The following is a 15010-nucleotide window of genomic DNA, read 5'->3' on the forward strand; positions in this document are numbered from 1 at the left end:
AGGTTACCAGAAATGCCGTTGATATATTTATACTGAATGCTTTTAGGGAAATTAGGATTTAAATGATAGTAGCTCACAAATATAAGGTTTTCTGTGAGAGGTGCCTGTGTTTGCCTTTCTTACAGAAGGGACAGAGTTGTCTCTCTGACACCGGGCAGGGATTTAAATTTTTGCTTGTAAGTTTGTTGCTTAAAGAGAAAATGTCAAGGTAATTTGAAATAATAAAACTGTTTCATGTGAATGCTCAAAGAACTGAAAAAAATCTGTGGCTTTTTCCATAGAAGTGAATCTGAAAGCTGCAGAGTAAGAATATATCCAGGTGATCAAATGCTATGGGGCTTAATATTGTGCAGGTCATAATTGAACTTCTTCTCTTTAGGATATACGCTTGTGTCTAGTTTTAGTTAAAAAAAAAACAAAAACAGTTATTAAAAAAAGAAAAGTTATTTCTGGTAAAAGAGTAAGATACTTTTATAGTTGGAGTAGGTATAAAAGATATGTATGTGAATGTATATTTATACATATATATTTATATTTATGTATAAATATTAATTCTGATATATGTATAGTAATTCTGTGGTGTGTTACTGAAATTGTGCTATTCTTTTTTCCCTCTATCTGAACAGCACCCGGCAATGTCATCTACTTCTTGATGTCTTCAATTCTACAGAACATGAGTTGACCATCAGTGCTAGGAATAACGAAGATTTAATTCTGCATGCTGGGGAATGTCAGCGGTAAGTGCTTTCAGAATTAAAAGGGCCCTGTTTTTAACCCTATTATTTATTTATTTATATGCAATTGATGATATTTGGGGCCCGTTTTTCTTTTTTAAACATTGTACACGTGTCAAAGAATATAAGAGTTTTACTTTCTTTAAGGTGCATCACTGAAGTCTAGCAATAGCTCATGTGAATTTATTTTGCCTATGAATCTGGTAGTACTGAAAATAACAAAACACAAAATAGTTGGTTCTGAGGTGCAGAGATGGGTGTAGCATTGGCCCATCTTGTTTAACTCGTTTTTGTAGAATGTTTTTAGTATTATTTTCATGTGCTCTGAATGTAGTTCTGCTGTTAAAACCTGATCTCACTAGTTCATTATCCTTTCCCAGTTTTAAATAGTCTTTTCTTTATGTAGTTTCCCAGCCATTTCATCAGTTTTCGTAGAAAGAAAACTGCAGGAAAGAAAAATAGAATTGAAGAAAAAGCAATCACCATCTTTGTGGAAAAAATATTCTAGATTAAGTAGGCCATTATGTGTATTGGTTCTTACAACCCTACTATGGTGATGTAAAGATCATTTTGTAGCAAACTATAACCATTATTTGCCATAATATATCTACCTAGGATTCCTGCTGCTGGCTGTACCCTGTGTTGCTTGGTTTATCTCCTTCAGATGATCATTACATCTAGGTGACACCATTTTCGTCTTAAAAGATGAATCTGTGAAAAAGGAAATGTTTCCATTTGGTCATGGGCTATCTGCACAGTTCTCTTCTTTGGCAGAGTTGTGCTGCAGTCTTAAATCGTGCAATTGATAAACGTATTGAAGAGAGATACTTTAATGTCTTCTAATCTCACTCTGAATATTAAGTTCAAAGTAAAACCACATCAATTGCAAGGCACGCAATTGTCAAAAAGAAGTATAGAATATGTAACAATAGCAGTAAATTTGGAATGCTTTTTGCCTTAGTGAATCCGAAAGCACAACCATGAGAAAATACATTGACTCAAACCAAGGCTGAATTTTCTCAATTTTATTTTATCAAGGAATGGACAAAAATGTCAGTAACATACAGTGCTTGTTCCTTTTATTTAGAACGAATTGGGTTATTTTCTTTTTTTTTTAAAGCAGTGTAAATACTCAGCAAAATGCTCATGTTCTTATCCGTACTGTTTTCAAATTTTGTTTTTATGTCTCTTGCTATTTCCCATCATTTTTGTAGTCGGTAAACTCTTAGAATTTCACTCCCAACTTTTGGGACAATATGTAGCAAACAGAAATAATGCTACAAATAAGGTTATAAAATTACTTTGCATCTCCTTGATTGAATTACTTTTATTTTCCAATGGATTTAATAATTTAAGTCTAAATATCCTGAAATCGTTATATTGTAATGGATATAAACCCTTTCAGTAATTCTTTTGAAACAGTCATTTATCAAGGCAGATTGTGTATTTTTTTATATAAAAAGTATTTAAACCTTTTAAGGGTAGTGATTTTTATTCTTACTGCAAAATATTTTATTGTTTTACCCTTGGCTAGAGGTTGCACTGAGTTTTCTATCAGTTCTAAACTCATTTGTTATCTATTTCTTGAATGCTAAGTGCTTTTAATTGTAACGATGGGTATATAGCTCCTATGTTGCTTTGAGTTTTAATTTTTATTCTGATGGATCTGCTACGGAAACTTTGGTGGAACATACACTGGGCCTTAAAATTAGCATACTCCTCTTAGCAAAGTGCTGTTGTTAATCTTACACCAAAAAAAAATAAAAAAAATCAGAAATCTTCCCCCTTTTTTGGAGCAGTGGTCAATGGTTCTAGGTCTGTCCTTTTTTAACATACAACAGTCATTCTCAGGAGTTTGCATTTGAACCAAGTGTTTTCAGTCCAGATATACAACGCTTTTCAACAAAGCCTGCTCTTTGATTCTCCTTTTACAGTTTTTTTCTTATCTTTGGACACCGTTTTTTTTTGTTAATGTCTGATTAATATGTAAAGAGAGGCTCTTCAGTCAAGTTCAGTTTTTTTTTCCCCTTCCCTGTACCTTCTTGATTCCGTCCTCATTCTTAATGTTTTCCTCATTCCACTTTTATTTAAATTATAACTTTTTTCCCAGCTTTGGTCACTCTTGCTTCCTTTTGTAATTTAGTCTCCCTCCATTCATCACCATCATTTTGAAATCTCCTGTCCTGACCAAGTGTAGATAGCAGGAAATTGTTTTCTTTGTTCCTGTTCGCATTGCTGGAGGCTCTAAGCGTTTTCATATTCTGCCTGCAGACTTACAAAGTAGGGTAATGCTGCATCCTGCTTACTGCTTGCCTCTTTGCTTCCCACTTGGTATACTGAGAAAGTAAAATAACTTGGAATTCTCTGATGTGTTGCTTCTCTCTTCTATATTACGGAGCTGTCGCTGTAGAATAAAAGTTTTGCCCTCCTGTGCCTAGCGAGAGGGAATTTGCAGGAGATTCTTCCATTGCTTTTATGTAAAATGAAGAATGGCGATGGAAGCCTCTGGATGCTGCACTTACTAAAGCACTCTCCATAACGTGTTTGATTTATAACTAAGGTCCACAACTGACTATCTTACACTAAGGGTGTAGGAGATGGAAGCAGAAACACCAAAAAAAGCCTGGGATCAGCAGCAGGTCAGTACTGGCACTGCCAAATCTTGCCGAGTCCATGCAGGGCAGTCCCTGGTATCCATCTTAGAGTATCCATATTACCTGGTGCATTCCAGCCCCCTCCTGTTCTCCAGCTTATTTGTGCTTATGTAAAATGGATCAAATGCATAGAATATTACACACCCCTTTTACTTCAAGGTCTGAAGTGAAGTTTGTTGCAGTTAACTTCGAGATAGGGAAATAATAGCTGTTCCAATAACATGGCATGCAGTATGAAAAAAATGGTCTTGTACTATTAAGGAAAAGTGACATCCTTTAGGCCATTAAAATACTATCTGGAAAATATATGCCTTTTTGTACAGCAAGATTATTCTGCTGACTAGTAAAGATGATAATTTTCGCTTTCAGAAAACCTTAAGCTTACAATTTCCTGTAACTTTTCAGCCATTGATTGGGAATACTTAGTGTGTGCATTGTAACTGCTCTCGGGTACGTATGTAAGTAGTGTTTCTGAGAGGCGACAGTCTTTTCCCTCTGTTTTAGGACAGAGGAATACATGCTTTGCTCCTCTTTTTTTAATAGTAAGAAATGATAATTTAGGCTCAGTGATTATTTTATTCACTCATTTTTATCATCCTATTTTCTGTGGGCACAGAAATGGAAAGGATCAGCCTTTCTTTTTTTTCCTGTATCCCAAGATGTTACTTAGTGATGTTCATACTCCCCTTTTTGGTTTCCAGATGATTTGAAATGTTCCTTTGTGTCCCATTATGGGACAATTAGTGATATGTTTTACTTTGAGGCCTTTTGTTCTCAGAAGATTGCGGTGGTGAGGAGAGAGAACTAAGACTCATTGGGAGGAGAGAAGGAAAAGAAAGGAAATTTGCCCTCCCTCTCCTGTGAGGTGGCATGTTGAAGAAAAGAGAGGGGCAAGGGTTTTGGAGGGTCCTTCGATGAAATCCTGAAAATATAATTAGGTTTCTTTACAAAGCTAGATTAAAAATCAAATTATTTTTTTGCTGCTTTCATAGAATCACAGAATGTCCTGAGTTGGAAGGGACCCACAAGGATCGTCGAGTCCAACTCCTGTCCCTGCATAGGACAACCCCCAAATTCACACCATATGTCTGAGGGTGTTGTCCAAATGCTTCTTGAATATTGTCAGGCTTGGCAGCGTGACTGCCTCCCTGGGGAGCCTGTTCCAGTGCTCCACCACCCTCTGGGTGGAGAACCTTTTCCTAATGTCCAACCCAAACCTCCCCCGGCATATCTTCCTGCCGTTCCCTCGGGTCCTATCGTTGGTCACCAGGGAGAAGAGATCAGCACCTGCCCCTCCTCCTTCCCTTGTGAGGAAGCTGTAGACCACGATGAGGTCTCCCTTCAGTCTCCTCTTCTCCAGGCTGAACAGACCAAGTGACTTCAGCCACTCATCGTACGGCTTCCCCTCTAAACCCTTCACCATCTTCATGGCTCTCCTCTGGACACTCTCTAGTAGCTTCGTATCCTTTGTGTACTGTGGTGCCCAAAACTGCACACAGTATTCATGCTGAGGCCACACCAGTGCAGAGTAGAGCAGGACAATCACCTCCCTCGAGGGGCTAGCAATGCAGTGCCTGATGCACCCCATGCTTTACATCTGCAAGACTTTTTTTTTAAGCTTTAATATACCCAGGGAAATACATTGCCAAACTGGTGTCCCAGCAAAAAGTTGTCAGACAAGTTGTCTACTGAAGCTGTGGCTGCAGTGAGTGACGCTGAGATGTTGGCAATGTCTTCAGTTAATAAAGAATATGTTTGATATACCACACTGTGGTGTCAACATGTTTTGTTTATCTGGTTGAATATACTTCATGTGATGATGAGGGAAACAAGTTCTCTGATATATGCTATCAGAAAGTTCAGCCTTCAGATATTTTGCTCGACTAGCAAAGGCTCCCATCTGCAAAGCTGTTCCTTGCGGTAGTAAACGGCACACTGTTGAAGGGGCTTTGCTATGAATGTCGAAATGTTCTGAATGTAATCAGCAGTAAAACTGAACTTGTTTATCACAGTGATGTGGCGTTTAACAGGCTGTTCTGAAATGGAAGAATATAGCAGACAGCTCTGGGAGGGGGATTCTATTATATATGTTAACAAAGAAGTGTTGCCACTAGCAGTGATTTTAATTTTTTGAAAAACTTAGGTATGGTAATTATTGTGTTTCTTACTTGATTATCAAACCATTAAAATTAAATTTCATGACAACCCTCATTTATGCGTAAATCACTTCATAATTTATGGTAATAGATGTTATCTCATTATGTGCCCCAGGATATCTCATTTTGTACAACATACCCTGCATTGCCTTTACATTTCTATTCTGTGCACGGTGTGTCTGGCATTCGGGAACAGCAAAAATCATCGTCAGTGAAAGATTTATCATGGTGATCGTCTGAGTAGATCAAGCCTCTCATCTATCCCTGTGGTGCAACACAGCTGAGTTGTTGAAGTCTTCCGTGGATGTGAGACTCCGCAGTTGGTGGCTGTAGATACAACACTTTTAGATGTTAAGAGTTTTCAGACTGTTTTGGCCTTGGTGTGAGGACCGTAAGGATTAAAGCTTGGGACTGCCCAGGAACAGGAGTTGAAGAGCAAACAGGACCTGAGTAAGAACAGAGTGGAGAAAAAGGGTGAAATGGTGTCAGTCATGGAGGAGCTGTGAAGGATCTCTAATCATTCAGGCATCTTCCCAGCCAGAGAGGATACCTTCTTCTCCACGAGATGCTGGGATGAAATCTAAAATTTTTTGAGTTGTATTTCCTTGAGAACAGTAAGTAGCCCTGAAGCTTCTGAATAGGTGCGTCACTGGTACAGGCCATCATAAATGAGGAAAACCTTTCGTTGGTGATTCAAATGGCAGAGGCTTTCGTGCAATATTTACAAGTTCTGACAAGTACTGGTGATCCTTGTGAATGCCGATGTGAAATAACATGATGGATTTTTTTTTTTTTTTAAATTGGGAGTTGCATAAGAAAAAAATAGGCTAAAGAAATACTGCAGTAGCAAAGTCAAGGCTCAGAAGTTAAGAACTGCCAAACTTCTTGCTAGGCTGGCAGTTCCTGCCTTTTAGCAGGGCTATAGGGTTAAATGAGTGAGTTTGCTTATACATATCCACTATAATGTTTGGTTGTTTTTTTTTAAGTCAACAGAAGTATAGCTATTTTTCTGAGTTTTGATAAATTCACTTCTATGTGTATAGACTTCACCTATTTTTAAATACTTTTTTGTTAAATTCTAATGAGTCAAGCATAATTAAAGAAACAAATTATTGTTTTCATTTTTATACCTCTCATCACATAGTATGGTGTTTCTCTCATCCATGGAAGGTAAAGAATTTTCTAAAAGTCCTTTGTGTGCATACTATTAATGAGGGCCATTGACTACTGCTTAATTATTTTATTTAAATGTGTTGATTAATTGAGCCGTGAAGTCTGTGATGTGGTATACTGCAATTTCTGCAGTGGTAGTTAACAATGCACATACCTATTGAAAACATTTTGAGATAAGTCCTCTTCCAAAGGGTATGAGAATGAAAAAATCTGCCCCTTTTTAAACCATAAGTTCCCTTAATAAATGTATCGTCCATGTGGAAGTAAATCATGATTGTTATTTCTCATAGCTGCCAAGTCAGTGTTTAATTTGTGCTTTTGTTTATGACGGGGCACGTTGTCTGTATGAGAGATTAATGATTTTTTCCTTACATTGCTGTAACAGTTTATGTTTTAAAGACAAAGCTGCTATGACTAAGGCTTTGCATGCTGTCATCGAGAGAAAATAAAATTTCACAGCAATTTCCCTGGGTCTTCATGTTAAGTCCATGGCAAGCTGGCGGTGTCTGAGATACCTTCAAGTCAAATTAAAAAATATCAAAGGTTGTATTAACTAAAACATGAAAATCACCTGCTATTTTCAGGGCAATCATTTTTGTTTTGTCTTTTACTTGACATTTGTCAAATACACATTTAATTTTTTTAAGGCTTGCCTTTTTTTACTAATAACCAAATCAATCTTTAAATATACGACATAATTTTGAGTGAATAATTTGTTATTTTCGACAAAGAAATTGGAAATGTTTGTTTGGGTAGGAAAGGGTGATATATCTAGCGCTGGTCAGATCCATAGTATGATCCACTTCTAATATTTATATTTATTTCAAAGCACCTTGCAAAAATTGGAGGTGCTGCAGGAAGAATCTGTGAAAATTATAGGTTGGGAAAATAATAAACATAATAATAATTTTAAAAAAGAGCAATAGAAGAGAAATTTCATTTTTTGGACTGCTTTATAGTTAGAGCACTCAAGGAATTCCTGTGCTGAAATGGGACATGCTTCCCATGAAAAGTTAGTCCAGATGCTCTTCTGAGGTCCCTTCCAACCTCGGCTCTTCCATGATTCTGATTCTTTGGTAGGATGCAAAGGCATGATGGGTGATTGCAGGGTGGTTGCAAGTCCTCAGTGCAAAAAACCAAGTGTGAACTGAGAACAGGCCAGGCAAATAGACGCAGGGAGTAATAAGTGAGAATTATGACATTCAGTTCTGGTCACATGTATACAAGAAAGAGGACATCAAATGGTAGAAGACGCAGATAACTGATGAAAATAATTAGACGTTGATGTTGGTTTGATAAGCACAGTAAAATTTAACAGGGATTATTAATGTATTCTATGAAGTTGGGGGCAGAGAAGAGCTCTCTTTTAAAGGTTAAAGGAGGTGAGGACACCAAGAAAAACTGAACTTTGAGTTGTCTATGAATACGGCTAGAAATGAAGAGATTTCCAGGCCTCAGACATCGTCAGATTGTTCAGCAGTCTTCCTCACAGCAAAGTGGAGGCAAAGAACCTGGCTGCTTCTAAGGTGTCCTCAGCGGAACTGCTAAAGACCTGCCTGCCACTGCCGCACTTTCCAAGACGAAGACCTTTTCCAATGTTCTGTCCCTGTAATTCATGATAGGAAAACAAATGCCCTTGTAGGTTTTACAGCAACCAATACATGAATAGATGCCTGTTCCTCCCTCCATTCCCTCCCCGGTACAATATCATCCTTTTGTTCTGAAAATAGAGTTGTGGGGTATTTCTATAGGCAATGTGCAAGAGAATCTCTTTCCTGTGATTTGCATTTGAATTTTGCATTTCTGTTTCTGTCAAAAACACACGTATATGGAACACAGATAAACCTGCCTTCTCTAATTGCTGGTAGGGAGACTTTCCCCTTTTCTCAGGTTTGTCTGTGTAAGGTGTTTCTCCCCTCCCCCAGCTTCATTTGAAAGACTCCGTGTCTTGCTTGTGTCACTTGGAGGATGCTACACTGGGTAGGCAACTGCTTTGGTATTATCTGACTTCTCGGAAGATCTTTCTCTTCTTCCCACTTCTTCAACAGTAGGTCCAAGCAATTTGACTGTTTTTTCTAAATTAGAGGTGGCTAACTCACTGCATCTACCCTGCACAGCAATTTTTCTGACCTCTTTCAACATTGCCTTGACCTCAGGAGACCCAATTTGCACAATTTCTAATATTTTGCGTATGCAGCTAGGGAAACAGGAGGTTTATGAGTAGAGGCCAAGTTTGTCTCTGTCAGGATTTATTAAGTTTAATAGGGTACAACATAAACATGGCTAGACAGGTTGGCCACTATACAAAATATCACACAGATATAGTACGAGTTTGCTATCCCAGTTTTAGGTGATCTATAAATCACTCAAAATCCAAAACAGTCATCTTCATTTTCCCCTTAAATCATAAGTAGATCACAGGTTGTAGGAAGTGCAGGGTTCAAAAGCTCTCTCTTGAAAATGTCAGAATAATGATTTCAGGGTTCAGATTTAGAAATTATTAAAAGAGCTTTTTTTTTTTTTTTTTCCCATAGAAGAAACCTGACTTTTTTCTTCCTTCATTTTTTCAATACTTGGAAAAATTATTTAGTTATTGAAATTTTTGGATGCTAGGCACGTTTGTGGAAGCATTTGACAAAGTGCCGGCCTATTAAAAATTTGGCTGAAGCACTAATACTTTTTAATTGGGTTCTCATTTTTGTGCAAGATACATGGAAGAAAAGTAAGAATGTAAGAGAATCCATAACTGTTTCTTTTGTTAGATAACAATGGAGCAACAAGCTAAACAGGAAAAAATACTGCTTCGTGAAGGAAGGCAGAGTTGAAGTGGTTTGTGCTTGCCCTTAATTCACACATATTCAAGCCAATAGATTCGTATTGTGGTTTTAGAAAAATCATGTTTCAGCATTGATGGATGATGGAAAAAAGTGGAGAATGAAGGTGAACATTATCAGCCTTTCACTGGCAGGTAGTCCCCTCGTTAGAAAGAAGTAAAAAGTGCCAATATTCACAGGAAGAAATTATTCCATGGAAAATTTGGGGGTTGTCCATTCTTTTTCTAGCGGACTTCCTGAACACTGAAGGAGAAAGGTAAGTAGTATTAATCAACATCGTTTTTTCTACCGATGTTTGTCAGTATTTCTGTGAGATGGAAACTTAATCAAAATTTCTATTTTGTCCCGAACCTACTCAGTGGTCAGCACACCTGAGATAGGCTGTTGCTGTCTCTCTTCTTTTAGTAAAGTCCAAGTTAGAAACCTAGGAATACTAACTGAAATGATGATGGACAACCACAAGGTAAAAAGAGACGCCATACAGATGAGCACTGACAAGGGGGGAGGTGCATATCTGCAGCTCTATGAATATAGCTGGCATGGCCCAAACTTCTTTAAGACTCGCTTTGCGGTCTGAATTCAAGGTAGGCTGCAAACAGTGTTAATGCAGAGGTTATTTCATAATTCTTTCTTATCTAGTTGAATGTGGCACTGCCTAAGGCATGATAGGCGAAGGGAGCTGTGCTGTGCTCTGCTGTGTGCCTGGGTGGGAGCAGGGTTGCAAAAAGTCAGTATCGCTTGCATGCTGCTGTGCTGCAAACCTGAGTCTTTGTGGGCAGCTTCCCGGTTAGCCCTGCTTTGAGTCAGAGGTCTGAACTGGATGACCTCCAGAGATCCCTTCCAACCCAAAATATTATTTGATTTGAAATTCTACCTACACATTGATAAACTCACACTTTCTTCCCAAAGCCAGCAGTGTTACGGGCAAGTGCCCGTATGAATTGGTTCCTCTGTCACTTTCTTTTGTCCTCTAAGGCTCTTTCTGTCTTCCCAACTTCTGTCCTATTCTGGTTTTTTTTTTTTTTTCTTTTTTTCTCCCAGAGGACAAATTCCTTTCCTTAGCCTTTCTTCCTTTATTTTTCTGCTATTACAGATGGCATACTGCCAGTTTATGATAAGGCTTTTGGTCTCCAGACTCATATATTACTTTAAGTAGTGTGTTATTGGGGGTAGCGTGTATTTCCGCAGTCCTTTATAGGTCCAATTAAATGCATTACTTTTTCTGTTCACTGACACCTAAAACCTGGTGCCTTGTTTGTTCATCTAACAGATGAAAAATTGCCGTGGAATTTATTTGCCTGATCAATTGCTTTAATGTGGTATTTGCAGTCTTGGAAATAGGGAGTGAAGGGTATCTGGATGTGTAGAACCTTTAGAGGTTGTAGGTTCAAATGGTGAAGATAACTGAATAGTTTTAGTCCATTTCCTAATTAACCATCATCTTTATTTTCGGGGAAAAAGCTACCTAACACATTTCAGGATATTTTTATTCATGCTGCCAGTAAAAGAGTGAGCATTTAGGTGTAGGTACAGCTCCAGGTCACACCTGGTTTGATCAATATCTGTAGATAAATAGATTAATTTAGCCTATAGCACTATCTGTACTTAGGAGCACTCGCTCTGTTTTGTGGCTGTGGTGACATGGTGACTGCCTTAATGGGATGAAAGAAGATTGTCTTGAGTGGCTGCCAGTTGAGTCTGCTTTAATGGCCAAAGGATTTATTAAAGTTACACTCTGATGTTGCACTGATTTGGCTTTCTGCCTGCTCTGTGATGTTCTGTAAAAGATCATGATGGTACGGCGTAGCTTTCCTGAAGTTGGAAATGAAAATACCTAATTCCTATTAATTTATCTTAGATGATCAAAAGTATAATTAAAATAGCTGTTTTATGAGTCTTTCCTTCAAAGAGAACAGTCATTTAAAATTAGTGCTTCAGCAGCTTGAATTTATTCTTCAGTCTTGACACCTATTTTCTTCTTCCTTCATTAACTGGAAACAAAAGCTAAAACAATAGTGACCTGAAAAGATCACTGAAAGATGTTATGTAAATGCTATAGTATATAAAGCCTGCTTTTTATGACATTTTCATTTTGCAGTTATAAAGGTGTCTCCAGAAGTTGGTTTGGAGTCTTTGTTTTCTTTTTTTCTCCTGATGCCACTGTACGAACTGGGATCATAGGCAAAAAGTTGAAGCTTTCTTTGGAATAATGCAAGGATTTATAGGTTCTAAAACCAATTCCGAGGAATTTGAATGCAATGTATGATTGCCCTACAGAAGTGTATAATCTTGGCAGGGAATGGGGTGGTGTTAAGTCCAAATCTTTCCTCTTTGGCCACTTTGTCTCTCCACTCCAGCCCACTCTTTCGATGGCTGGATCTTCCCAAGCGAGAGCTTTACCCACCTTAGCTTGGTATGCTCGTAGTCCACAATGCGGCATTTGAAGCATGGTTGCTCAGTCTTGGAAAACACATACTGCTGCTAATTTGTTTTCTTAGAGTTGACAGCTGTAATAAAAAATGAAGAATTCTGCTCGACCTTTGGATTTTTGAAGAATAATGTGCAGTTCTCAAACAAGAGCATTGGAGTTGTTTGATTTTCTGGCCCTCAGAAGGACTCTAACTTGAGGGAGAGAAACTCTGAATCCTGTAGTACTTTGATTTCTTTCTAGCGTTATAGGTGTGTTTAAAGCCTCTCTATATACATTTTTTAAGTTACTCCTTGTCTTATATAGTGCTTTCAGGCTATGAAAGATCCCGACATTATGGAAACATTCCAGATTTAATATGTTGAATTCTAAGTGAGTACCCTCAGGAAAGAGGGTGACTTGAGGTTAATTACAGGTTTGTTTCTTTTTTTTTTTTTTATACATCTGCATGGATAAGTGTGCTGAATTGGGAAAGAGTAAACAAGGTTTTATGCAGGGAAGTTGTAGCTCATAAATCCATTGAAGTTCTGTTAAGGAGATAACAAGCTTCTGGGTAAGGAAGATCTAATTAATACAATTATTGACATATGGCAGAGTTCCTCACCAAAGGCTGATAGAGAATGCAAGCTGGTGTGGGATAAGAAAGGAAAGTTATTAACTGGTTAAGAGAAAGGTGACAGAGTAGTGAATAATCCCTTGCAGAGATCATCACTGGAGCCTTTCTGGGATCTGGGCTGGGCCCTGAGCTGCTCAGCCTCTTTGGAAGCTGGGAAGAGGAGAGGGCAGTGGGCTGGGCAGGTCCCCGACAGTGAACTCTGGGCTGTAAAGGGGGAAGCTGACTGCGAGGAATTAAAGAAGGATAAGCTGATCAATTGGCAGGCGAGCTTCAGTCTTGATAAATCCAAAGTGATGAACAGGGTGGAAAAAGAATCCGCACTTCAAACAGTGGATGATGAGCTCAGAGCTGTGTTTTACCTCTTAGGAACTCGACGTGAGTTTTAATATATCTATGAAAATGCTGCCCACAGTTCAATAGTAGGATACAAAACAACCATCTTTTTGAGGAGATGTATTGTATCAGCGCAGGGTAGGATGCTTTCACTTCTTTGGTACGATCTCACCAAATGAGAAGGTGATACTTGAAAACTATTTCAGTTGAAAGGAAGTGCTAGGAAGAAAATACTTGCAAAAGGGAACCTAATATGAGAGAGGAATGTAGATGCTGTTACACTCGAGGGAAAGAAAAAAGAAAATAAAAGCAAGCACGCATTGTAAATGGAAGAATGAATTATAAAACTATGTCAAGTTTAATAGCCCAAGATGATTGGTAGTATCTTTTTTTTTTTTTTCCTTTCAATTATGGGATTAGAGTTTTGCTGTCTGGTATAACTATCGGTAAGGTGGTTAAATAGAAACTGGTTTATCGCTCTCTACAACTACCTGAAAGGAGGCTGTAGCGAGATGTGGGTCGGTCTCTTCTCCCTAGTAATGAGTGATAGGACGAGAGGAAACGGCCTCAAGCTGCGCCAGGGGAGGTTTAGGTTGGATATTAGGAAAAACTTCTTCACTGCAAGGGCTGTCAGGCACTGGAAGAGACTGCCCAGGGAAGTGGTTGAGTCTCCATCCCTGGGGGTATTTAAAAGACGGGGAGATGTGGTGCTCAGGGACATGGTTTAGTGGTGGACTCGGCAGTGCTGGGTTAACGGTTGGACTTGCTGATCTTAAAGGTCTTTTCCAGCCTAAATGATTCTATGATTCTATGAATCTTATCTTCACAAACTAAATTATTTACTTCTTGGTGGAGGTTTTGCTGTTGTCTGCAGATCTCTTCCTGACTCCTGACCTGAAGGTTTCTGGAGTATTCCCACACATGCAGCTGATGGAGGATTTGCACTGCTGAAGTGCAGCTTTAAGGAGCGGAGCTGGTAACGGGTTGGAGCCTGTTTATACTAGATTCTTTGGGGATGGAATAGAGATTTTCCTCACCGATGACAGGTGCTCTTTCAGTTTCTTCAAATACTCTTAAGGTATTTCTCTGTTCCCCAGTTGCTTATTCTCTTCTTCCTTTCAAGAGTCGTCTTTCCCATGAATTGTGCTAATGGCAATCAGCTAGTTGTAGGTTTGTCCTTTAACTGAGAGGGGAAAGCAGTGGACAAGCAGGAACAGCAACCTTTCCTTTAATATTTTTGAAATGAGCTGAAAAATTACATGACAAAATTAAAAATTATAATCTGGATAAAGTCAGGTGTGTATTGAAACTAGGTATACTCAATATAACAAAATAGAGTGGTTTGTGTGGCTACATGCCTTTAATACAATTAAAATAATTTTTCCTCTTTGCTGTATGAGTCTCCAGAAACTAACCTTGTTTTGGAAAGAATCTACTGAGTCATTCCTTGCATGAGGAAATCTTTCTCTCTAAATTACTCTTGCTATAACAGTTTACCAGGTCATCTGTATTTTTCCTGAAGTGTTTATTCATTGTCTTTTTGTTCGGTTCAAACTGAAATATATGTCAACTCCGCAGAACACATGGCAGAATATTAATTCTGTTAATAGTTGCTGTGAAACATGTGTGGTAAAATCCCAGCCATGGATGTATCTCAGCTAAAGCCTTTCCCTTTGACAAATGAGGGCCTAACATGTAAATTATCCGTACTGATCACCAAAGTTTCCTTCCGGGGTTACTTCCTCAGGGAATCTTTGTTCTCAGCCCTATCTTTTGTATCAAAGTGGTGCTAATGAGTTCTGCATCTCCTGATGAGTTGGCAGAGCTTCCGCAGCTTCAAGGAGATCTCAGACCTGCTACTACCAGTGCGAAAGCTTGGCTGCTAAGTTGCCAAGACCACATTTAACCTATTTAAATTACAAGCTGCCATTGATCTGGTTTTCCCAGTGTGTTCTCTTGAGTGCTCTGGTTTTAGGAGGTGTATTATTTAAAGAAAGATTTTAGTATTTAATTTGCAGTGTTTAAAAGGAGAGAAGCTGCCTCTTTGGGGTCGATAAAGGCAACAAAATACAGTTTAGTAAG

At 38.5% G+C, this 15010-nt stretch overlaps 1 protein-coding gene across 6 annotated transcripts in view; it reads left to right on the forward strand.

The window, feature by feature from the left end:
* TRAPPC9 (trafficking protein particle complex subunit 9) overlaps positions 1-15010 on the forward strand; it is a 523335-nt gene that overhangs the window by 199636 nt on the left and 308689 nt on the right. For 5 of the 6 annotated variants that reach the window (XM_087743404.1, XM_087743675.1, XM_087743764.1 and 2 more), the window contains one exon: positions 627-737. In XM_087743404.1, the coding sequence (XP_087599530.1) occupies positions 627-737 (111 nt within the window). Of the gene's footprint in view, positions 1-626; positions 738-1349; positions 1517-15010 lie in introns of those variants that run through there. The other variant, XM_087743846.1, reaches the window with a different exon arrangement.

Source organism: Nipponia nippon, unplaced genomic scaffold, assembly GCF_047370975.1.
Source record: "Nipponia nippon isolate SJK-2023a ecotype South Korea unplaced genomic scaffold, ASM4737097v1 scaffold_1, whole genome shotgun sequence".
In the NCBI taxonomy this organism is placed as follows: domain Eukaryota; kingdom Metazoa; phylum Chordata; class Aves; order Pelecaniformes; family Threskiornithidae; genus Nipponia; species Nipponia nippon.